This window comes from Tachyglossus aculeatus, chromosome 5, assembly GCF_015852505.1.
Source record: "Tachyglossus aculeatus isolate mTacAcu1 chromosome 5, mTacAcu1.pri, whole genome shotgun sequence".
Classification (NCBI taxonomy): Eukaryota; Metazoa; Chordata; class Mammalia; order Monotremata; family Tachyglossidae; genus Tachyglossus; species Tachyglossus aculeatus.
In genome coordinates, this window is record NC_052070.1 from 39,888,248 (window position 1) to 39,910,947 (window position 22,700).

Consider the following 22,700-nt stretch of genomic DNA (forward strand, 5'->3'; position numbering starts at 1 on the left):
ACATCTGTTTATTGTTGCATCGGACTTTCCCAGGAGGTTAGTATAGTCCTCTGCAAACAATATGTGCTCAATAAATGCTATTGAATGAATGAATTGAGTAAGTAGGTACTTTGGGTCAAGCACTGGGGTAGAAACAAGATAATCTGATCAGTCACGGTCCCTACCTCACATGAGGCTTGCAATCTAAGAGGTGGAGAGAGCAGGCATTTTATCCCCATTTTACAGAGGAGAAAACTGAGGCCGAAAAAGGCTAAGTGACTTGCCCAAGATCATACAGAATATGATCTTGTACATGTTTGTACATATTTATTACTCTATTTATTTATTTATTTATTTTATTTGTACATATCTATTCTATTTATTTTATTTTGTTAGTATGTTTGGTTTTGTTCTCTGTCTCCCCCTTTTAAGCTGTGAGCCCACTGTTGGGTAGGGACTGCCTCTATATGTTGCCAATTTGTACTTCCCAAGTGCTTAGTACAGTGCTCTGCACATAGTAAGCGCTCAATAAATACGATTGATGATGATGATACAGAAGATCATTAGTAGAACTAGGGTTCGAATCCAGTCCTTGACTCCCAGGCCTACGCTGTCCCTTAGGCCACACTCCCTCTGGAGACCCTAGTGAGCAGTCTCTACTTGACCTGTGGGATCTGTAGCGTGTCCAGCCCCCATGAGCTTATTATAAATCTTAAGTAATCCCTCAGTGAAGAGGTTTGTCACAATGCTGGTCAAGGGAAATGGAGATAACTGCAGAGGAGATGCTTCAGGACCTGAGTGGGTCAGTGTACCTTTAAGTGGCCAGAGTACTGATTGGTTTAGGATGTCCTCAATAACATCTGATTCTCTTGGGGTCTTCCTCAGGACTGGGTGTTCTCTATTTACTGAAAGGTGGCTCCACTATGTGGAAATTTCTACTGAGCAGAGGTTGTAATAGTAGATATGTGTCTGCAGGGTGACATTGTTTATGTCTACCTGGGCTGTATTCCATGTGAAATTAGGCCAGCAGTCTCATTGCTAAAAAAATGGACAATCCACTGGCCTCTGGAGTTAGAACTTCAGGGACTGCTGTGTCCCAATGTCTGGAACATGGGCTCACTTCCTTGCTTCAACCCAGACTTCAGGACTGATCCCCAGGTACCCGGGGAACCAGAGAGAGGTCCTCCCCACCCCACACCAGGTCTAGAGAAGGTCACAGCCTTGCTTCCCTAAACTCCTTGGGGAGAGGCAGAGGAAAAAGTATCTCATCCATCATCATCATCAATCGTATTTATTGAGCGCTTACTATGTGCAGAGCACTGTGCTAAGCACTTGGGAAGTACAAATTGGCAACATATAGAGACAGTCCCTACCCAACAGTGGGCTCACAGTCTAAAAGGGGGAGACAGAGAACAAAACCAAACATACGAACAAAATAAAATAAATAGGATGGATAAGTACAAGTAAAATAAATAAATAAATAAATCGAGTAATAAATATGTACAACCATATATACAGGTGCTGTGGGGAAGGGTAGGAGGTAAGATGGGGGGGATGGAGAGGGGGACGAGGGGGAGAGGAAGGAAGGGGCTCAGTCTGGGAAGGCCTCCTGGAGGAGGTGAGCTCTCAGCAGGGCCTTTAAGGGAGGAAGAGAGCTAGCTTGGCGGATGGGCAGAGGGAGGGCATTCCAGGCCCGAGGGATGACGTGGGCCGGGGGTCGATGGCGGGACAGGCGAGAACGAGGTACGGTGAGGAGATTAGCGGCGGAGGAGCGGAGGGTGCAGGCTGGGCAGTAGAAGGAGAGAAGGGAGGTGAGGTAGGAGGGGGCGAGGTGATGGACAGCCTTGAAGCCCAGGGTGAGGAGTTTCTGCCTGATGCACAGATTGATTGGTAGCCACTGGAGATTTTTGAGGCGGGGAGTAATATGCCCAGAGCGTTTCTGGACAAAGATAATCCGGGCAGCAGCATGAAGTATGGATTGAAGTGGAGAGAGACACGAGGATGGGAGATCAGAGAGAAGGCTGGTGCAGTAGTCCAGATGGGATAGGATGAGAGCTTGAATGAGCAGGGTAGCAGTTTGGATGGAGAGGACAGGGCGGATCTTGGCAATGTTGCGGAGCTGAGACCGGCAGGTTTTGGTGACGGCTTGGATGTGAGGGGTGAATGAGAGAGCGGAGTCGAGGATGACACCAAGGTTGCGGGCTTGTGAGATGGGAAGGGTGGTAGTGCTGTCAACAGAGATGGGAAAGTCAGGGAGAGGACAAGGTTTGGGAGGGAAGACAAGGAGTTCAGTCTTCGACATGTTGAGTTTTAGGTGGCGGGCAGGCATCCAGATGGAGATGTCCTGAAGGCAGGAGGAGATGCGAGCCTGGAGAGAGGGGGAGAGAGCAGGGACAGAGATGTAGATCTGGGTGTCATCAGCGTAGAGATGATAGTTGAAGCCGTGGGAGCGAATGAGGTCACCAAGGGAGTGAGTGTAGATTGAGAACAGAAGGGGACCAAGCACTGAACCTTGGGGAACCCCCACCGTAAGAGGATGGGAGGGGGAGGAGGAGCCTGCAAAAGAGTCTGAGAAAGAACGACCGGAGAGATAAGAGGAGAACCAGGAGAGCACGGAGTCTGTGAAGCCAAGGTCAGATAGCATGTTGAGGAGAAGGGGATGGTCCACAGTGTCAAAGGCAGCTGAGAGGTCGAGGAGGATTAGGCAGAGTATGAGCCGTTGGATTTGGCAAGCAGGAGGTCATTGGTGACGTTTGAGAGGGCAGTTTCTGTGGAATGAAGGGGACGGAAGCCAGACTGGAGGGGGTCGAGGAGAGAGTTGTCGTTGAGGAATTCTAGGCAGCACGTGCAGACAACTCGTTCAAGAACACGAGTCCTTCTTTAAAGGGCTCCAGATCAACAATGATCCACAGTCAATTAAAATTATTTATTGAGTGCCTCATGTTCTAAGTTTTTTGGGAGAGTAAAATTGATTGAGAAGATAAGATCTCTGCCCCAGTAGAGCTTACAATGCAGTGGAGAGAAAGACCCAAAATAATTTACAGATAGGAGGAAGAGAATGGAAGGGTGAATACATGGATAAGTGCTTAAAGACAGATTTTAATTATGTACAGAAATGCCACAGGCAATTGTTAATGCATAAATGCATAGATGACATTAAGGTGCTGAAGTGGTAGTGGGAAGGATGTGACTTGGAGAGAAGAGAGATTAAATAAGGATGGCCTCTTGGAGGAGGTGAGATTTTAGAAATATTTGGAAGATGGAAACAGCTGTAAGCCTGGTAGATGTGAATGAGAAGGGCCTTCCTGACAGGAGGAAGGATGTGAGCAAGGGGTTGGAGGTAGGTGGATCATGAACAAGGCCCAGTGAACAGGCAAAACTAAATTTGGCAGGCAGTGGCCATGGTTGGGGTTCAGGAAGGCTTTTGGGGGATCCAGAGGCAATCCGGGTTCCAAGGAACTGCAGGCTTTACTAGCAGATTGCCCCAACCAAATAGCTAACAAGCTCTCTTCACTCACTCAAAAGCCCAGACCCAACTGCCTCACCTGACTTTCCTGGTGATAGCTCTGGTCCATCCTTGATCCTGGAAAGCAGTGAGGTCCCAAGTGAGTGGGCAAGGGACTCAATTATAAACAAGCAATTTTACTCACCAATTTACATACATGCTAAGGGTGGAGAAAATGTAAAAGCACAAGGACAATCAGTCTTATTTATGGAGCACTTACTATGTGCACTGCACTGTCCCGAGAACTTGGGAGAGTACAATATAATATTACAGACACGTTCCCTTCCCACAATGAGCTTACAGTCTAGAGGGGGCAAGGGAACGAGAAGCAGTTGAAAGATTGACCAAATTCCAACTACTGATAATCATTGGGTAGAGGTCGTGGGATTTGAGGAGGGCTTTGAAGGTAGGAGGTTTGAGGTGTGGTGGATTTGCATGGGGAAGGGAATTCCAGGTCCTGGGGTCAATGTGAGCAAGGACTCAGAGCCAGGCAAAAGGAGAGGAGGATACAGTTAGGAGGTCATAATAATAGAAGCATATATTGAGCAACCACTTGAAATGCAGAATAACAAAATAGCAAGTTCCCTCTAGACTGTAACCTTCCTGTGGGCGGGAAATGTCTGCCAACTCTGTTGTATTGTGCTCTCCCAAGTTCTTAGTATAGTCCTATGGTAAGGTTCAATAAATGCCACAGATTGAGTCCATGTCTATATTAATGAAGCTTATATTCTAATGGGAGAGACAAACATAATGATACATACAGCTAGAGAGGAGAAAAATAAAGTGGAGTGGAGCTTGGGAGGAGAAAAGAGAATGAGTAGGGGAATCGTGCCTGAGGAAAGCTGATAAAGCGGAGTATACTGGGGGAGAAGTTTGACCACTGGAGTGTATACTTGATGAAGAGGGAGAGGGGCAACCATTGGAAGGTTTTGAGGAGAGAGGAGATGTATGATGAATGGTGTTTCAGGAAGATAATCTAGGCAGCAGCATAAAGTATGTCCTGAAAGGAAGGGAGGCCAAAGGCAGGGAGATCAATAAGTGAATCATTAACATGGTGAGTGCTTGAATCATCAATGATATTTATTGAAGCAATAGAAAATAATATGTATGTAAGTGCAACAGTGTGCAGAAGTGTGAGACCCCAAACACTTAGGGAACACTCAGAAGCATTGTAGTTGTAGTAGTGGGGGAAATAGGGTGGAATTTGTGAAAAAATCAGGGAAGGCCTCCTGGAGGAGATGTGTTTTCAGAAGGACCTTGAAGATGGAAAGAGCAATGGTCTGTGGGATGAGAAGGGAGAGAGAGTTTCAGGCAGGAGGGAGGGGGTGAGCGAGAGAGACTATAAGGAGACACAGTGTGTAGATTGGCTTGAGAGGAGAGAAGTGTATGAGCTGGAATGTAGTGAGAGACAAGTAAGGATAAGAAGTGGGGAGAGAACCATAAAGCAAATGGTCAGATGCTTCTGACTGATCTGAAGATGAATGGGCAACTATTGGAGATTTTTGAGGAGTGGGCAGAATCATGTTTTAGAAAAACAACCCGGGCAACAGAGTGAAGTATGGACTGGAGGCCCCTCTAGATTGTAAACTTGTTGTGGGTAGGGTATATGTCTACCAATTCTGCTATACTCTCCCAAACACTTAGTACAGTGTTCTGCACTGATTGGCAAGGGGAGGGACTGGGGTGGGAAGACCTGTGAGGAGACTGATGCAGTTGTCCAGACAGTCAGTAGTATTTATTGAGCACTTACTGTGTGCAGAGCCCTGTACTAAGGGCTAGGGAGAGTACAATATAACAATACACAGACACAGTCCCTACTCACAACAAGCTTACAATCTAGAGTGGGGGAAACAGACAACAGTACAAAAAAAAAATTACAGGTATTTACATAAGTGTTGTGGAGTTGTGGGGTGGGGAGAGCAAAGGGAGCAAGTCAGGGTGAAAGCAGAAAGGAGTGGGAGAAGAGGAAAGGAGCGCTTAATCAGGGAGGAGATGTGCATTCAATAAAGCTTTGAAGTGGGGAAGAGTAACTTTCTGCTGGTTACAAGGAGGGAGGTACAGTGAGAAGTTTAGCATTAGAGGAGTGAAGTGGTAGTAGCTGTATCAATCAATCAGTCATATTTATTGGGCACTTCCTGTGTGCGGCACTTGGGAAATTACAATATGATGATTGGTAGATGTTCCCTGTCCACAACAAGTTTATGATCTAGAGGGAGCTTACAAGAGGGGGCAGTTTTTGAGGAAAAATCACCAACGTTTAAAATTAGATAGGAGGTAAGGGCAGAATGACAATGAGGAATTGAAGATAATCAATCAATCTTCATTCATTCATTCAATCGTATTTATTGAGCGCTTACTGTGTGCAGAGCACTGTACTAAGAACTTTTGAGAGTACAATAAAACAGAGTTGTTAGACATGGCCCTGCCCACAAGGAGCTTACAGTCAGAAAGGTAATACCCTGGGTCACAGGGAGGGTGGTGGCACAATCAACAGAGATGGGGAAGTTGGGATGATGGGAGGTGTAGGAGGGGGACAGTCGATTCAATAGTGAACATGTTGATTTGGAGGTCCAAGTGAGCCATCCAAGTGGAGATGCCCTGGAGGCAAGAGGAGATGTGAGCTTGGATGGTGTAAAAGAGGTCGATTTGTGGGTCATTCATATTCATTCATTCGTGCATTCATTCAGTCGTATTTATTGAGCGCTTACTGTGTGCAGAGCACTGGACTAAGCGCTTGGGAAGTACTAGTTGGCAACATATAACATAGAGATGATAGCTGATGCCAGCTGAACCGCTGAACTCCCCAAAAGCAAGTTTCGAGCACAGAGCCTGGCAGGGCACCCACAGTTAGAGGACGAGAGACGGAAGCAGAACTAACAAAAGAAACAAGTGAACAGTTGGGTAGGATGGTAGGTAGGTCTTCCCCTCTAGACTGTAAGCTCCTTATCGGCAGGAAATGTGTCTACTAACTCTATTACAATATACTCTCCCAAAAACTTAGTACAATGCTCTGTACATAGTGAGCACTCAATAAATATGATCAATTGATTGAGAAGCACTTATGCCCCGCCACCTAGGGCTTTTGATCATATCTTTAAACTACTGCTGCTTTCCTCCTACCCATAATTAGATTGTAAAATCCTTGTGGGAAAGAACCTGTATACCAGCTCTGTTATATAGCACTTAGTACAGTGCTCTGCACACAGTAAGTGCTCAGTAGAGAAGCAGCTTGGCTTATGGAAAGAGCCGCAGCTTGGGAGTCAGAGGACGTGGGTTCTAATCCCAGATCCACCAATTTTCTGCTGTGTGACCTTGGGCAAGTTACTTCACTTCTCTGTGCCTCAGTTCCCTCCCCACATCCACAGGTACCACACATGGGCCTGTGATGCCATGGTAGGGTGGATGAGAAGGGACTGGGTAGAAGACTCATCCAGATAGGTAAGGGAGGATGATTTCCCTCAGATTTTCCTTAGGGAATGATCCTACCTCCACCCCAAAGCAGAGCTAGAGCAGAGGACACGGCATGTATTCACACACACAATCCCCCAATCCCCCTCTCCATGCCCCCATCTTACCTCTTTCTCTTCCCCACAGCACCTGTATATACGGATATATGTTTATACTTATTTATTACTCTATTTATTTATTTATTTTACTAGTACATATCTATTCCATTTATTTTTTTTTGTTAGTATGTTTGGTTTTGTTCTCTGTCTCCCCCTTTTAGACTGTGAGCCCACTGTTGGGTAGGGACTGTCTCTAAATGTTGCCAACTTGTACTTCCCAAGCGCTTAGTTCAGTGCTCTGCACACAGTAAGCAGTCAATAAATAAATACGATTGATTGATTATGCACCATGGTGTTTGGGGACCTATATGGTGTCGTGGATAGAGCATGGGCTTGGGAGTCAGAAGGTCATGGGTTCTAATCTTGACTCTGCCAGTTGTCTGCTGTGTGACCTTGGGAAAATCACTTTACTTTGCTAGGCCTCAGTTACCTCATCTGTAAAATGGGGATTGAGACTGTGAGCCCCTTGTAGGACAGGGACTGTGTCCAGCCTGATTTGCTTGTATCCACTCCAGCACTTAGTACCGTGCCTGGGACATAGTGAACACTTAACAAATACCACAATTATCCTTATTATTACTATTATATATCTCAAGTCACTCCAAGGGCCCTGGGAGACCTGAAAGGACCCAACCCCAACCTCGGTCCCGGCCACCTCCCCCAACCAATTTGGCCTTTTAATAGGTTTGGGGAGAAGCAGCGTGGCTTAGTGGAAAGAGCCGGGACTTGGGAGTCAGAGGACGAGGGTTCTAATCCTGATTCCACCAGTTGTCTGCTGTGTGACCTTGGGCAAACCACTTAACTTCTCTGGGCCTCAGTTACCTCAGCTGTAAAATGGAGATTAAGATGTAAGCCCCACGTGGGGCAATCTGATTACCTTGTATCTACCCCAGCGCTTAGAAGAGTGCTTGGCACATAATAGGCTCTTAATAAATACCATCATTATTAGATGCTAGTCTTTCTGATTCTGACCCCTACCCCAGAAACATTAAGGTTTACTGGAAAGAGCAGCTGAGGACAGGAGTCAGGAGAGCCAGATTTTAACCCCAGCTGTGCCAGGAGCCTGCTATGGGTGAGCCTGTTGTTGGTTAGGGATTGTCTCTATCTGCTGCCGACTTGTACTTTTCAAGCCCTTAGTACACTTCATCATTGTCAATCATATTTATTGAGCGCTTACTATGTGCAGAGCACTGTACTAAGCGCTTGGGAAGTACAAATTGGCAACATACAGTACAAATTGGCAACATACACTTAGAGAAGCAGCATTGCTTAGTGGAAAGATCCTGGGCTTAGGAGTCAGAAGTCATGGGTTCTAATTCCGACTCCACCACTTGTCAGCTGTATGACTTTGGGAAAGTCACTTCCCTTCTCTGGGCCTCAGTTCCCTCATCTGTAAAATGGGGGTTAAGATTGTGAGCCCCACGTGGGACAACCTGATCACCTTGTATCCCCCCAGCGCTTAGAACAGTGCTTTGCACATAATAAGCGCTTAACAAATACCATCATTATTATTACAGTGCCCTGCACACAGTAAGCGCTGAATAAACACGAATGAATGAATGACCTGGGACAAGTCACTGAACCTCAGTTTCCTCCCCTGTAAAAGGGAGCAAAGACACCTTCTCGCCCCATGTATGAGACCGTGAGCTCTGCCTGGGACAGGGATCGTGTTCAATCTGATTAGCCGACATCCGCTGCTTAGCGTTCGGCGCAGTGCCGGGCGAATAGCAGGCGTCTAGCAAGTAGCGGGGGGAGGAAAGGGGCCGCCCGGCTCCCGCGGCCTGCTGCTGCCACCTTCCGTGGAGGCTCGGCCCTCCCGGAGCAGCTGGACCCGGGAGAGCGGGGGGCGGCTGCGATGACTGCTGCGGGGCTCCCGCATCCCGCACCCCGAGGCAGGGACCCCGGGACCGCAGGGGCGGGGCCGCGTTGCCAGGCAACCTGCGGGGGAGGGAGGAGCATCCCCGAGGTCACACCCTCTGGTTCGAGGCCACACGCCCCTCAATTCGAGGCCGCGCCCCCATTTCGAGGCCACACGCCCCCTTCCCGCGCTGCCCTCGGCCCGGAGGCCCATCCCCGCCGTTGGGAAGCCCAACGGGCTCTTCCTGACTTGGACTCGCGGTCAACGAGCCCGGGCGAATTGAGGGGCTCCTCTGGGCTCGGTCTACTCGGGCGGGATGCGGCAAGTCCCTGGATCCTGCCCGCCCCGGAGCTTGTCTCTCCGGGTGAAGCAGATGAGAAAGCCGGTTTCATTTTGGTTGGCACACACCGGGAAGGGGTTGGGAAATGACCCCTTCCCGCCCTGCCCCTGGCATCCCCGCCCCCACCACCAATTATCCATTCATTCATTCAATTGTATTTATTCAGCGCTTACTGCGTGCAGAGCATTGTACTAAGCGCTTGGGAAGTACAAATCGGCAACCTATAGAGACGGTACCTACCCAACAACGGGCTCACAGTCTAGAAATCCAGATAACCACCTCAACAGGGGGTCATGCCTGAATCTGCCCTCCTGAGAGTTGGTGTCCCAGGGCGCGGCCGGCTTGGCACCCCGTTTTACAGTTTCCCGGTCCGGACTAAAGTGGGCAGAAGCGGGTAGCCGAAACTTCTGCCTCACTGCCCGGGAAACCGGGTCTATCCCGGATCCATCGCGGGCCTAATGGGTCTTGGGGTCTGCCGCTCTGGGGGATGGGGGCGGGATGCTGGGGATGGGACAGTCTGGGGGGAGGGGAATGGACAGGGATGGGGGCCGCCATCTCGTCTACCTCGCCCCCCAACTTTTTCTCCACGTCCAACCTCTGGCCTGGAATACTCTCTCCCTCTTCCTATTCGACCATTACACTCCCCAACTTCAAATCCTTATTGAAGGCACATCTCCTCCAAGAGCCCTCTTTTCCTCTTCTCCCGCTCCCTTCTGTGTCGTCCTAACTTGCTTCCTTTATTCATTCCCCCCCCCCAACCCCACAGCACTTATGTCCATATCTGTAATTTTATTCATATTAATATCTGTCTCCCCCTCTAGACTCTGAGCTCGTTGTGGGCAGGGAATGTCACTGTTAACTGTTTTACTTTCCCAAGCTCTTAGTACAGTGCTCTGCACACTGTAAACGCTTCATAAATGCAGTTGAATATTGTGCTCACCCATGCACTTACAATGCTCTGCACACTGTAAGCGCTTAGTAAATACGATTGAATGAATGAATATTGTACTCGCCCTTGCGCTTATAGTGTTCTACACACAGTAAGCGCTTAATAAATAGGATTGAATGAATGAATATTGTGCTCATCCATGCGTTTACAGTGCTCTGCACACAGTAAGTGCTCAGTAAATACGACTGACTGATAGTCTGTGTAGAGGGGGATGAATCGGAGTGAGGATGGGACAGTCTAAGGGAACGGGAAGGGGGTGGACAGGAATGGGGATGGGACAGTTTGTAGATGGGATAGTTTTTTGGGGGGAGAGGGTGAGGTGAGATGGGGATGGGACAGTCTGAGGGAGCGGGGGCGGACAGGGATGGAGATGGAGGGAGAAGGGGATAGGTTCGGTGGTCTCATCTAGGAAAATTGGGAATAGGCAGCAGGGACGCAGTTATCCCCGTTACCGAATCCCCCAAGGTCCTTTCCGAGCTCATTCCCGGGGGCGGGGGGAAGGGCAATGCCCTTCGGCCTCTGCGCGCCCTCCTCGCCATCTGGAGTGGTGGTCCGCGGGGGAGAAGGCCCCCTCCCTGCTCCATCTTTAGGATGATTTCGTCTGAAGGGCCTCGGCGGGGATCGCAGAAACGCACCCTTCTCCTCCCGCTTTTCTGTTAACCCCTCGGAAATAATCATTAGAGATTCGCTGGTGGAGATGTCGAGGGTGGTGGGGATTGATGGGTTTTCTCGAAAAGTTTTGAATCGCGATGCACTTCTCGGTTATCTTGGTTTTTTTCGTTTTTATTTTAGTTTTGATTTGGGGTAGGGGACGGGAGAGAGGCTTCCAGGAGGTTCGATCTTCTAGGAATTCGGATCCGGGACTTTTTCGCTCGGGGATGGAGGGAAAACCGTCTCAGCTGCCAAGAGAGAGAGAGAAAAAAAAAGGGACGGTTAAAACGACCCCCCATAAAAAAATTAAAATCCCCAAAAGTTCCTCAATCAGAGACTGGGTCTCTCCCAATATGAGGGGGGTCTGGATTCCGAATTCCCCTCCTAGAGGTGCTATCCGTGTCCCCGCAGGTTCTCCTCCCTCTTCTCCTCTTGGGGAGTTCAGGGCTGCTGGGGTTTGTCTGGAACCGATTCGATTCGATTTGAGGATTTCCGAGATGATACCGCCTCTGCTTCCTGCCTAAGCCTTCCTCCTCTCTCTGCACCCGCCCCCCCCCCCATAAAAAAAAAACAACAAAACCCTCCGACCCGGGACAGAAGGGCTCCGGACAGAATGACCGCAAAGGGTGGACACCCGAGTCATTGGGGCGAGAGAAGCCCGATTCTGGGTGCGCGTGGACCCGTCTCTTTCGTGTTCGTTCGCTTAGTGTGTCTCACTTTTTCTCTTTCACTCTTCTCTCCCTCCACCTCTACACACCGCCCGGTCGCCACGAGTGGTCACAATTCCCATTTTCCCCGGCCACCACAGGTCCTGAACTCAATTAACGACCAATAATGATCCGGCGCAGTCATCCGGCCCCGGGCCGTCGGGGGAACCGGGAAAGAAGTGGGCCACGGGAGAGGGAGATCTCGGCTCTCTCAGCCCAACCGGGAATCCACCAGGGTCGCCCCTCATCCCACGACCCCTCACCATCCCAGGGGGTCCGGAACAGAGTCGCCTCGGGGCTGGACACTCTCCCCATTGTCCGGGGCCGCGACGGGAATGGGGCAGGGGGACCCCCTGATTTTTTTCTTCCCCTCTGGTCTTGGCTTTCTCCCAGTTAGAACCACTCCGAGGGTCGTTGTCGAACACCTCGGATCTTTTCCGGCGAGAACCGAAATGCCCTGTTTCGTGTCCCCTGAGTTTGGCCGCAAAACTCTCCGAAAGAATTCCCCCGGGGGGGATTCGAACCCCGGATCGGGGGTCCAAAGGGAAGGGTGAAATCAAGAAAACGCCCCGCAAGCCCCCTGCCTCCGCATAACGCGGGGCAGGATTCTGCATCTTCGAGGGGGCTGGCAGGTTTCAAGGGCCGCCTCCCCCAGCCCCAATTACATGAAGATCAGCGAGACCCCCGTTTCCCATTTAGCCTTTTCTCCAAATGGGGAAGAGATTCCGTTAGGGACCCCCAATCTCTCGCTTCTTTCTGCCCCCCCCCCCACCCCAACCCGCACCTGTCAGGCGCTGGAAACAACTCAGACTTCGTTTCTGGGGGTGGAAGGAGAGGGACGGTTTCTCGGGGTTCAGTGCTGTACAGGAGTAAGGACGGTTTGGATTTGGGGGCTCGGGGTAGTCCGAATGCGGGGGGCCGCGGTATAAGCATTCTGCGGTATGATGGGTTGGCCATCCCGCCCAACACATGCCCCGAGCCCCCGAGCCGAGGGCTCATTCGTTGAGCAGAAGCGGGAGAGAGCTCGGGACGAGAGGGTCCTGGTGGTCTGGGATAATAATAATAGTACTAATGGTATTTTTTAAGCGCTTACTATGTGCCAAGCTGAAGCCCGAAACCATCGAAGGGCCGGGTCCCGGGGGGCCTGATCTCTCGTGGGGTCGGGGGCCGGGAAGAGGGAAGGAGACCCAAGGGGCAGGGGTCTAGGGGCAACACCTGATTGGGGCGGGTCGGATAGGGGGGAATGGGGTTCTGGTTAGAGTCCCCTCTCCTCCCCTCGAGTTCATACGCCAGGAAATCCGGTGCCGAATCGATTTGGGGTACGGGTTGGCCATAGCTCGATTCCGATAGGGGTTAGTTTTCTCGCCCCCTCCCTCTATACCTCTTCTCCTCCGCCTCCCCACCAAGCCCTCATCTTAAAATTCAACAAAAAAGAAAATATCCCTTTGCCCCCGAACAGATTAACAAAATTTAACCTGCTCGGCGTGAGGGAGGGTAAGGTGGGGAGGTGTTGAAATCCTCCATCCCCCCCCCTCCTCCTGGGGAAAATGGGTGTGGGGCGGCATGGACCAGGGGAAGGTGTGGAGGTTCCTGTAAGCGTCCCCCTCCCCACCCTCCATCGCCCCCTTCTTCTCCCCGCCCCGCCGCAATCCCCGTCTGCAGCGAAAGATCCACTCGGTTGCTTGGCCGGCCGGCCGAGCGATTAGGCCGCCCGGAAATTATGTTTTTGGGGTGCCCTCGGCTACTGAGGGCGGAGGGTGAGAGGGTGCTTCCCTCTCCCACCAATCCCCACCCCCAGTGAAGAACTGGTGCCCTTGCCCCTTCTCTGCCGAGGCCTCCCCCCGCCGGGAATTTCCCGGAGTGACGAAGCCCTCCGTCGGGGCTGGACCCTCTAAAGAGGAAGGCAGAGAAGCGAGGAGGGAGGAAGGAGAGTGTCCCTTCTCTTTGCCTCCCAACCCATGTTGAGCAGAGTTCCATTTTGAATCGCGTCTCCACGATTTCGTGTCGGTTTATGACTGTTTTCTTCTTTGGTTTGACTTTGAAAATGTCACCCGTCTTTTCCTCCTGGCCTTCAACGACGCTAATCGGGAGGTGACCCCCTCCACTCCCCCGAGTTTCCCCTCAGATTAGTTCCCCACCCGAAGGGACCCGAGCTGGGGAGGGAGGGATGGGGATCCTGGGCCGGGCTTGTGGGAAGGGTCCGGGAGTGGAAGAGCGGGGGGGATTCGGAGCAAGGAACCCCTTAAAGGCCCCAGAGGGAGAGGCCCCACAGGCCCGGCTCTGTGGAATCGGTTTGGCGTTAGAACCATCTCCATCCGTCGGCTCTTTTTTTTTGGGGGGGGGGTGAGGGGGTTGCACAGAAGGGGGTGACTCGAAGCAGGACCGTTTCCCCTGGCGTGCCTCTTTGCAGGTGGAGACGAATAGGGGGCCGACTCAACCTTTCATCTCCGCCCCCCTTCTCTCTGCCCTCCCGTGGGGAGGGAGAGAGAGGAATAACTGGGGAGGGGGGACCCCCCCAGAGCTCAGAGTCCTCGAGAAACGGGAAAGAGAGGCGGGCTCCCCTAGCTGCAGCCCCCTCCTCCTCAAATTAAGCTTCCTTTGGCTGCGAGATCTATGAGGATGATAGGGGTATTGGGGAGGGGGCGGGGGACGAGACAGCTCTCCCCACAACCCACATGGCCCCACTCCACTCGAAATCAGCCCCGGAGGGGGTCACGGGGCCCCGGCCGAGGGGATTTCGTTTGCCACCGAAGCCTCCCGCGGCAGGGAAGAGTTCCGAAGTGGAGCTAGAAAGGGCTCTGGTCTGGGCTTCTGCGGTGGTGGCCGTGGTGGCCGGGAGGGGGGTAGGGGGGCGAGCTCCTTCTCCCTCCTTGAATATAAATTCCTCAGCTCAGGAGCCGAGGGGGTCGGTCCTAAATCAAAACCGCGACGGATGCCATTTCCCGCCTCCAGCTCTTGGGGCAGGGGCAGGGGCTCCGCTGGGGCGTGGAGAGGGGGCAGAAGAAGAGGGCGAGGGAAGAAAGGGGGTAGAAGAAGAGGGCGAGGGAGGAGAGGGGGCGGAAGGGGCTCACGCGCCTGCAGACAGGACTCCAGTTCTTTAAAAAAAATCATTTTAAACGTTGGATCTCCTCCGTTCTGAAGTGTAACTGCTTGAATTACACGAGCACTTCCTAAACTCTCCCGCTGAGTTCCTGCTTAGGCCAACCTTCCGTCAGTCTGTCTGTCTGTGCCCTCGCCCCCGCCTCTGGGCTTCCCGGCGAAGGAAGAGGAGGAATTCCCGCTTTTCCCCGCCGTCCCCACCTCCGGGAGGCTATCCACCTGCAGGGCCAAGGGGCGCCCCCCCACCCCCCTCCTCCTTGGGGCAAGGGAGAAGAGGGACTTCTCCACCCCGAATTTTGCGCCGTCACTTGAGGCCTGGAGGTCCGGTGACCTCAACGCTGCTCCCAACACATCCCCTGCCTCCTTATCATGCCCTCGATGCCCCCTTTTTCCCCTACCCTCTGCCCCCAACACACCGGGAGAGCGGTACTCACCTGAACCCGGCCTGTTGGGTGTCCGGAGTGGACAAGCGAGGGGGCCGCGGGGAGAGCAGCGCCCCTGATGCCCCCAATCTCTTTCCCCAGAAAGGAGAAGCACAGGCCTCCGAGGGCGGCTGAGATGGGGGGCCGGGGGTGGGGAGGGGGATTGCAGGGCCGAAGCGAACGCCTTTGCCCTCCCGAGGAAAAAAGTGAAGAGGTCAAGTGAACCCCCACCCATGTCTCCTTGGCGGGGAGTCTCCGTCCCCAATCGTCCCCTCGGGGGGGAGAAGTGCCCGCGTACTACACTCAGGGGGACCTAGGCCAGGACCCAAATCTTGCCCCCTGCCCCCTGCCCCCTGCCCCCTGCAGGAGGGCCGGGTCGGACTCGCTCAGGTCTCGGGAGAGAAATCCAAGCCCGGGGCAGCCCAGGGGAGGGGGACGGAATGGAGAAATTAGGGGGGCGTGTGTATCTGTGTGTGTGCTTGTGTATGTGTGTCTAAGGAGAGGCAGGGCAGCCTAGGGAGGGCAGGGAGCGGAGGGGGTAGGGGAGGGTGGTTAGGGTCACCTGGTTCGGAAAACCCGGGTTCGGGCCCCCAGTCCCGGCCTGGGCGCCGGAGAAGCCAAACCGGCGCCCGCAAGGGCAGAGGGCGAAGATGAAGGTTTTGGGGGGGGGGGGGAGTTAAGGTGGGAGACCTGGGGGAGGGAGGTATTTAAAATTCTGAAACCAAAGTTCCCATGTCAGGTTCGTGACAACCCGGTTGAGATTCCTATCATCCTAGCACTTGGCGACAGGGGGCAGGGGGAGGAAAAAAAAAAAAAACAAAACACAACAGGAAAATAACTCGAACCCCACCGACACCCCCAAAGCATTCCCAAACGGGGCCAGCTCCAGCTTTAGGTTGGAAAAGATGCGTGAACCCGACGACCACCCCACTCCCGTCCCCCGAAAACACTCCTCGCACCCACGACATTGGCCCAGCCGTCCACCGCCTCGAGAGCAGTCACCTCGTTCACAGCGTGGACTCCGGCTCTCGCTCTGCTCGACTCGTCCAGGGGGTCGGGTGGGGGCTGGGGTGGGGGCTCAAATGGGTCTTAAAGGCGCCGAACCCTTGCGGAGCGTGGGGAAGGGAGGGTGGTGGGGGGGGGGGAGTGGGAGGGAGAGATAAGGAAGGTGAAGAAGAGAACCAAAAAAAAAAAAGGAAAACGCCCCCTTCCCCTTCCCCCCCAAAAAAAGAGAGAGAGAGAGAAAGTCACCTCTCCAGCGCCCACCCCGCCGCGCCGACGATGATGATGGTGATGATGAATACATTGGAAAGTTTTTTTGGCCCTGGCGAGGGGTGTCAGATTGAAGGCTCTGTGCGCATGTGCGAAGGTGTCCAAACTGACAATGCTGGGGAGATGAAGATAGTGTGTAGCTGCTTCTGGACTCAAGGAGGAGGAGAGGGATCCGCCGGGCGAAAACATGCGATCCAAGGCGCGGGCCAGAAAGCTAGCCAAAAGTAAGGTCTCCCTCGTCCCGGGCTGACGCTCCCGGCCGCGTCTCCGGCCGCGTCTCCCCCACCCCCCCACCCCTTCCCCGTCCCTCCGCGCCCCCCTCCCCTCAAACTCCCCCCGCGGAGGGTCCAGGCTGGACTGGGTCGATGCTGGGGGGGGGAGGCACCTTTCGGCGGGTGGCTGCGCGCCCTGGAGTCCGGGAAGCGAGAGGTTCTGGTTCCCCATGATGGGGAAGGAAGGGGGGGGGGGACCGCCTCTGGGTCCTCCCTCTCTCGGGGCGGGGGGCGCAAGGGCCGCGGACCCCCCACTCCGCGGCCGCCCCCCGGGCCGGGTCAGGCGCTCCGGACCGGCCGGACCCCGGACCAGGAGCCCCGGCCCAGCGCGGAGCGGGGCTGGAGGGGGCCCGGCGGGGAGGGGGAGGAGGGATGGGGGGGGGGCGAGAAAGAAAAACGAAAGTTAACGAAAACTTGACGAAAGGGGTTAGCAACTTTTTTTTTTCCCCTCCTCTTCCCTCTCTCCCTCTTTCTGCGACTCCGAGTCCCGGCCGGTCCTGGGGAAATCGTATTCCGGGCTGTTGGAATAGTGGGCGCTAGAGGTCTGCGCAGCTTCGCCAGGGGCGCCCGGCGCAAGGAGAGAGGGGCTGGGGGCGGGGGGCGGAGGGGGAGGGGGCGGGGGACACAGCCAGGCAGAGACACAGAGCCGGAGAGAGACACACACACAGATACACAGACAGCAATCCAGCCCGGTCCCCGGGACCATTATTGAGGAAGGAGAGAGGACAGAGGCGGAGACCAAAATGGACACTTTGGCCCGGGTCTGACTTGAGAGGCAACTGAAAATCTCAGACCAAAACATCGTTCCTAGCATTTCTGCGCCTCCAACTGCAGACCCCGAAAGTCCCAGGCCGCGCCTCTGGCTTTTGCGGGGTGCGGGGAGGGATTTGAGGGGGGGGCGGGTGTTAGGATCCTGGTGAGATTCTCCCTTCCCTCCATCTACCTCTCACTGTCTCGAGGTCTCGCTGGGTCCCGGGGTCCCGGTGTGTCTTTCGGGGACCCTCCCCCACCAGCCTGGGGGGAGGGGGGAAGTTTAATTGTTGGGGGGGGGGGGGTCCGCTGGCAGGTGTCCTGTCACAGGCTCCCTTAGTTTCTGTTTCACTTTGGCCCTCTGAGGACTGGGCTTTGGGGCCAGGATTCTCCCGCTCGCCCCTCTTTTATATCGCTCTCGTCCTTCCTGGGGTGGGGGGTCTTCTCCTCCAGCCCCAATCCGTTCCCGGCTGGGGCGAAGCGGCCATCAAGCCAGCTTGGGGGCTCCGCCCCGGGACAAACTTCCCAACGAATTCAGGCGGTGCAGGAGGGCGACTTTCCGCTGTTTTTTAAAGACGGGGAAAAAAATCTCCAGAAAAAAAGATATGGGAGGGGAAGGAAGGAGATCCCAGGCCCGAGCCGGCTGGCTCTCGGATCCCGGGGATCCCGGTTTTCCTCCGCTTTTCCGCTCTTTCCCTTGCCCTCCAGACCCCTGATATCTAGGGAGAGGTGGGGGTGACAATGTGGGGAACGGACCCTGACCGCCTGATTTCCAGCCAGGGGTGGCCGAGGGTCAGGAGCCGGGAGCCGCCGGTGATGGGTCTTTCCCGCCGCCCCCCTCCTGCCCTCCTTTCGGCCTCTGCCTCCCGAATGTCCCTCGCCCCTTTCCGTTTTTCTTTTGTTATTTTTGTTTGTTTGTTTTCTTCTTTCCGTTTCTTTTATTTTGTTTTGTGGCCGTTGTCGTTTCCCTCGGCTTGGAAGCACGAAACGGAGCCGGCCTTCCCAGGCCGCGGGGGCGACCGCCCCGACCTCCGTGGGTCTCGGCCCTCGAATCGAAAAGGGAAAAATTAAAACAAACAAACAAACAAACAGACCCAAAACCGCGTCCTTCCATCGGGCTCGGTCCCTCCCTCCCCAGCCCCTGCGGGAAGGGGGGGAGAAGGGGAGAAGTGGACGAAGATGCGGCCCACGGGGCGTGAGGGGGAAAGAGAGTGGGTGCATGTTGTGTGTGTGTGTGTGTGTGTGTGTGTGTGTGCGTGTGTGTGAGAGCCGAAACTTTCCAGACTTTGTCCACTGTGGCCGACAGGACGGGGGTCGCCTCTTCTCCCCTGGGGCCCCGCCGCGATGGAAGGAAGCAACCTCTCAGCGACAACGGCAGCCGAGTCCCGCGTCCGGGAAGGTGGCGGGGGTGTGCATGTGTGTGTTTGTGTGTGCATGTGTGTGCACGCGTGTGTGCACGCGCGGGGGGGGTGGTGGTGGTTAGCTGAGGTTGGAGGATCCGTGGAGTCGCCCCGGGGGACCGGGAAATCCCCCCCGCCCCCGCACGCGGGCGGCACACATTCACCTGGCAGTGGCGGGCGGTAGGTAGGGGGGCCCGGGGACGGGGGAGGATGGGGCAGTGGGGGGCGCCGCCTCCGGGCTGGCCTCCCCCCGCCGGGATCCTGGATGGATCCTGGATGGCTCCCGGGCGGAGGCGTGGCCCCCGGCGGCAGTCCGGCCGGCCGGGATCTGGGCCCGGCTTTGGCCTCCGGCCTGTGCGGTGCGCGGGCCCCGGGAGCGGGAAAGGGGAGATCCGCGGGGCCCCGGGGCGTCCCGACCGCCCAGCCTCGGGCCGCGTCCCCGGGGAAGGGTCCGTCCCGGCCGCTGCTCTCTGACGATAATAAGAATAATAACGATGGCATTTGTTAAGCGCTTACTCTGTGCCAAGCACTGTTCTGACGGACCGCCAGGTCTGGAGGTCAGGCCAGGCCCGCTGCTTTTGGGAGCCTCACTTGAGCGCCCAAACAGTAGCACACACCGAAGGGTATCCTCTCTCCGGGGCTTTTTTATTAAGGGAAAAGAGACTGTGGACGCGGGGGTGTGTGTGTGTAGACGTCGATAGTGCGATGCTTATGCATGTACGCGAGCACAGGTACCTGTTTGCCCAGGCGAGGGCACAGACCACGAAGCTCCCCCCGGCCCGGACGGCCGGCCGCCCCGTCGGAGGAGGAGGAGGAGGAGGAGGAGGCGGTGATGTCGGAGTCCGCCGCCCGTGGGGAGAGTTTCCAGCAGCTGCCAGGGTCCCCGGGGAGGCGGCTCCCGCTACCTGATTTGGAGAGAGGTTGAGAGATGGGGGCGGGGGGACACACTCTTCGCCGGAATTGTGGCTTGGACGCAGGAGGGAGAGGGGAAAGGAAAAGGGGGGGAGGAAGTATGCTTGTATTCGTGTGTGTGTTTGGGGAAATGTGTGTGTGGGGGGGGGGGGTTAACTTTGTATGAATAGGTGTTTGTGAGCTCCTATGTATGTCGGTGTGTCTACTTTTGTGTGTGTCCACTTCCCGGTCTTGCTCCAGATCCAGGTTCTTTGGGGATCTCAGACCTAACCGGGAGGTTGCAATGTCGTGAGCGAGAACGCGGGACTGATCAAGGAAAAACCGCTGTAACGGGGAAGAGTGCGTAGGTGTGTATGTGTGTGTGTGTGTGTGTACGTGCACGGCTCAGCCCGAACCCCTTGGCCAACCCCCGACATCCAGCTCCCCTCTTCTCCTAGCCGAGTCCGGCCGGACCGGCCTCTCCGACGGCTTTCAATATGATTTCGGACTGATTGGGGGGACAAATTATTCGGGATTAAAAATCGTTCGAATCATTTAGCTTTTTTAAAAAAAAAAACCAAACATTGCCAAATAGCGTTAAATACAATTTATCAGGTTTTGAATTAAACCAGTATAACAAGTCTGGAACAGCATCTCAAATAACAGACAAACAGAAACAGCTCCAGACCTACTCCCCCCTCTTTCTCACTCAATTCAAGCAAGAAACTTTTAAAAGTTAATGAAACCTTGATTATCTGGTTCTCGGTTGAGCGTACCCAGAGGTTGGGCTGATTTCACAGCGCGGGGAAATAGAATTTATTTTGTGAAGGAAAACAAAATGCAATAAAAAAACAGTCACCCTAATAACCAGGCTTTACAATTTTATTTATCGAAACGGAGGGGAAAACACGAAACCGCCTCGTGCACCTGGACTGAAATATTGTCTGCACAAAGCCACCAGGCCCATTGCTGCCCCCACAACTTAAATGTGCTGCAGATATTCGTCTGCCTCCCCCCACACACCGAACACCCGTGTTCAAACACGGTCTAATTTGTAAAATAGAGTTTAAATATACCCGGACTTAATGTGAATTTTTAACAAAAGTTTTCCTTCCCCCTTTTCTTTATATTTCCTGCTTGAATCTGTGGAATAAAACTCCAACCAAATTTATTAGGAGAAAAAGGGGAAATTCAGAAGTGTGTGTCTGCGGGGACGAGGTTTACTTTGTTTAAAAACAGGAGATGCACCCAAACTCCCAACTCGGAGCGGAGGCAGAAGAAGCAGCCTCAGACCTCTCTTTCTCCAAAGGAGAATCGCTAAATTCAAAAATATCCTCGCTCTCCTCTTCCTCCTTACCCTGAAAGCAAATGGATCGCCAAGACTGAAGGGCACCTAAATAACGTGTGCAAATGTTCGTTAGCAACGAGCCGCGCATACTGGCCGTATTCCAACCGTCCACTCGGTCCTAGGCAGAACGTTTCGCGTATTCATTGCTGTGGTCCTCGGTAATTATATCCCAGCTCCTTCCTTGGATGTAACTATTACGTGGAAGGGAAGGCAAGGAACGCTGCATCCTGCAGACGGTTCGGACGTTACACCTGCTCAGGGAGCCCAGAAAATTGTTGGCACCAATCGGTTATTTTTTGTTGCGGGGTGAGGGGGGGAGGTTTGAAAACAAATACTTAGGAACAAGGACCTTTGGGGTTGCCCGGAGAGGGAAGTGTGGGAGAGAAGGGCAAGAGGGCTGATTTTGAATTTTGGGGGACCGAGAATATTCAACAGTTCCGGGCTGAAAAGCCTAGGCTAATCCAAGCGGTCTGTCCCTCTGCCCTCTGCCGCTCAGGTGCAGCCAAGGGTGGAGAGGGAATCCCAAGGGAGAAGGATTTTCCTGAGGGTGCCCGACTGGCTGGGGGGCTGCCAGGGGAACCCATCAGGGTGCCAGGGAGCCAGGGCAGGGCAGGGGGATTTTTATGCCCCTTGAGTCCCCTGCCTTTTTGTAACAGGATCGTTGCCCTTCTGTCGGCCCTCCGGGCACTAGGTACAGAAGGCCTAGCGCTTTGGGTTGGGTATGGTGTCCCCGCTAGGGTTGTGCTGTGTGTGTGTGTATGGTGTGTTGGTGTATGACTGCATGACAGTGTGTGTAGGTGTGTGTGTGTTTGTGTGCTCACGCTGTGCCCACCACGCCTCTGCACTGACCAGTTTCTCTGCCACCTGGCACCTCTTCCCCCGCGCTCCCCATTTCCCCCGACTCGTTGCTGCTTTCCAACGGAGCGGGCCTAATTGCGGTCTAAAACGCATTACAATCCCAAATGAACGGGCCGGCCCAGTTCAACGAGGGGGCGGCCCAGTTCAACAAGGTGGCGGCGGCCGCCCTCGGTGTGCCGATTTGTACTCTTCTAAGCGCTTAGTCTAGTGCTCTGCACACAGTTAGCGCTCAATAAATACGACTGAATGAATGAAAGAAGCGTCCCTTTCGGGTGCGCTTTCCTACCCTCCGGCCCCCCAGCGGCCCCGAGCCGGACAAAGGAGGGGGGTCCAGTTGGGGGTGCGGAGAAGTGCCTATCCTCCCCCAACGCCCCTTCACCCCCCAAGCCCCCGGGCCCGGCCGGAGCTGGAAGCAGGGGGCTCCAAGGTCCTCGACCTGGACTCCCGAGGCCCGACCTGACCCCGAGGTCTCGTTCTCTACACCCTGGTTGTTCTGTGTCGGAGGAAGGGGGCAGCCCTCTGGCTGGCCCCCTCCTTTAGATCCCCTCCTCAAACTCTCCTCCTCCTGCTGAAAACTCCACGCGGAACAGCCAGAAACGGGGCACGTGGAGGAGGCGGTAGAGACGCGGGAAATTGCGGGGCTTTCCAGGTGCTTCGGAGCCGGTGGTGGGTCGGGGGTAGGCGATGTTTGCGGGGCCCGGTCCTGGCCTGGGTCTCCTATTTCGATCCGCCTGTCTGCCCCTTCCAACTTCTTCCTCTGCCCTGAATCGGGGGTCTGGCGGGGCGAGGGGAAAGGGATCGGGGTGCGTTTTGTAAAAAAAAAAACGCGCAAG

At 54.3% G+C, this 22,700-nt stretch overlaps 1 protein-coding gene across 1 annotated transcript; it reads right to left on the minus strand.

Moving 5' to 3' along the window:
- Positions 1 to 10,968: 10,968 nt before the first annotated feature.
- On the minus strand, positions 10,969 to 21,901 carry LOC119928766 (protein transport protein SEC31-like). Its single transcript, XM_038747281.1, has 11 exons — positions 21,881 to 21,901; positions 20,923 to 21,019; positions 19,889 to 19,948; positions 19,506 to 19,675; positions 18,935 to 19,122; positions 17,564 to 17,634; positions 16,734 to 16,959; positions 16,328 to 16,562; positions 16,079 to 16,141; positions 15,089 to 15,267; positions 10,969 to 11,096 (listed from the first exon to the last, which is right to left on the minus strand). The coding sequence occupies exons 1-11, from the start codon at positions 21,899 to 21,901 to the stop codon at positions 11,093 to 11,095; spliced, it is 1,314 nt and encodes a 437-aa protein (XP_038603209.1). The 3' UTR covers positions 10,969 to 11,092.
- Positions 21,902 to 22,700: the final 799 nt, after the last annotated feature.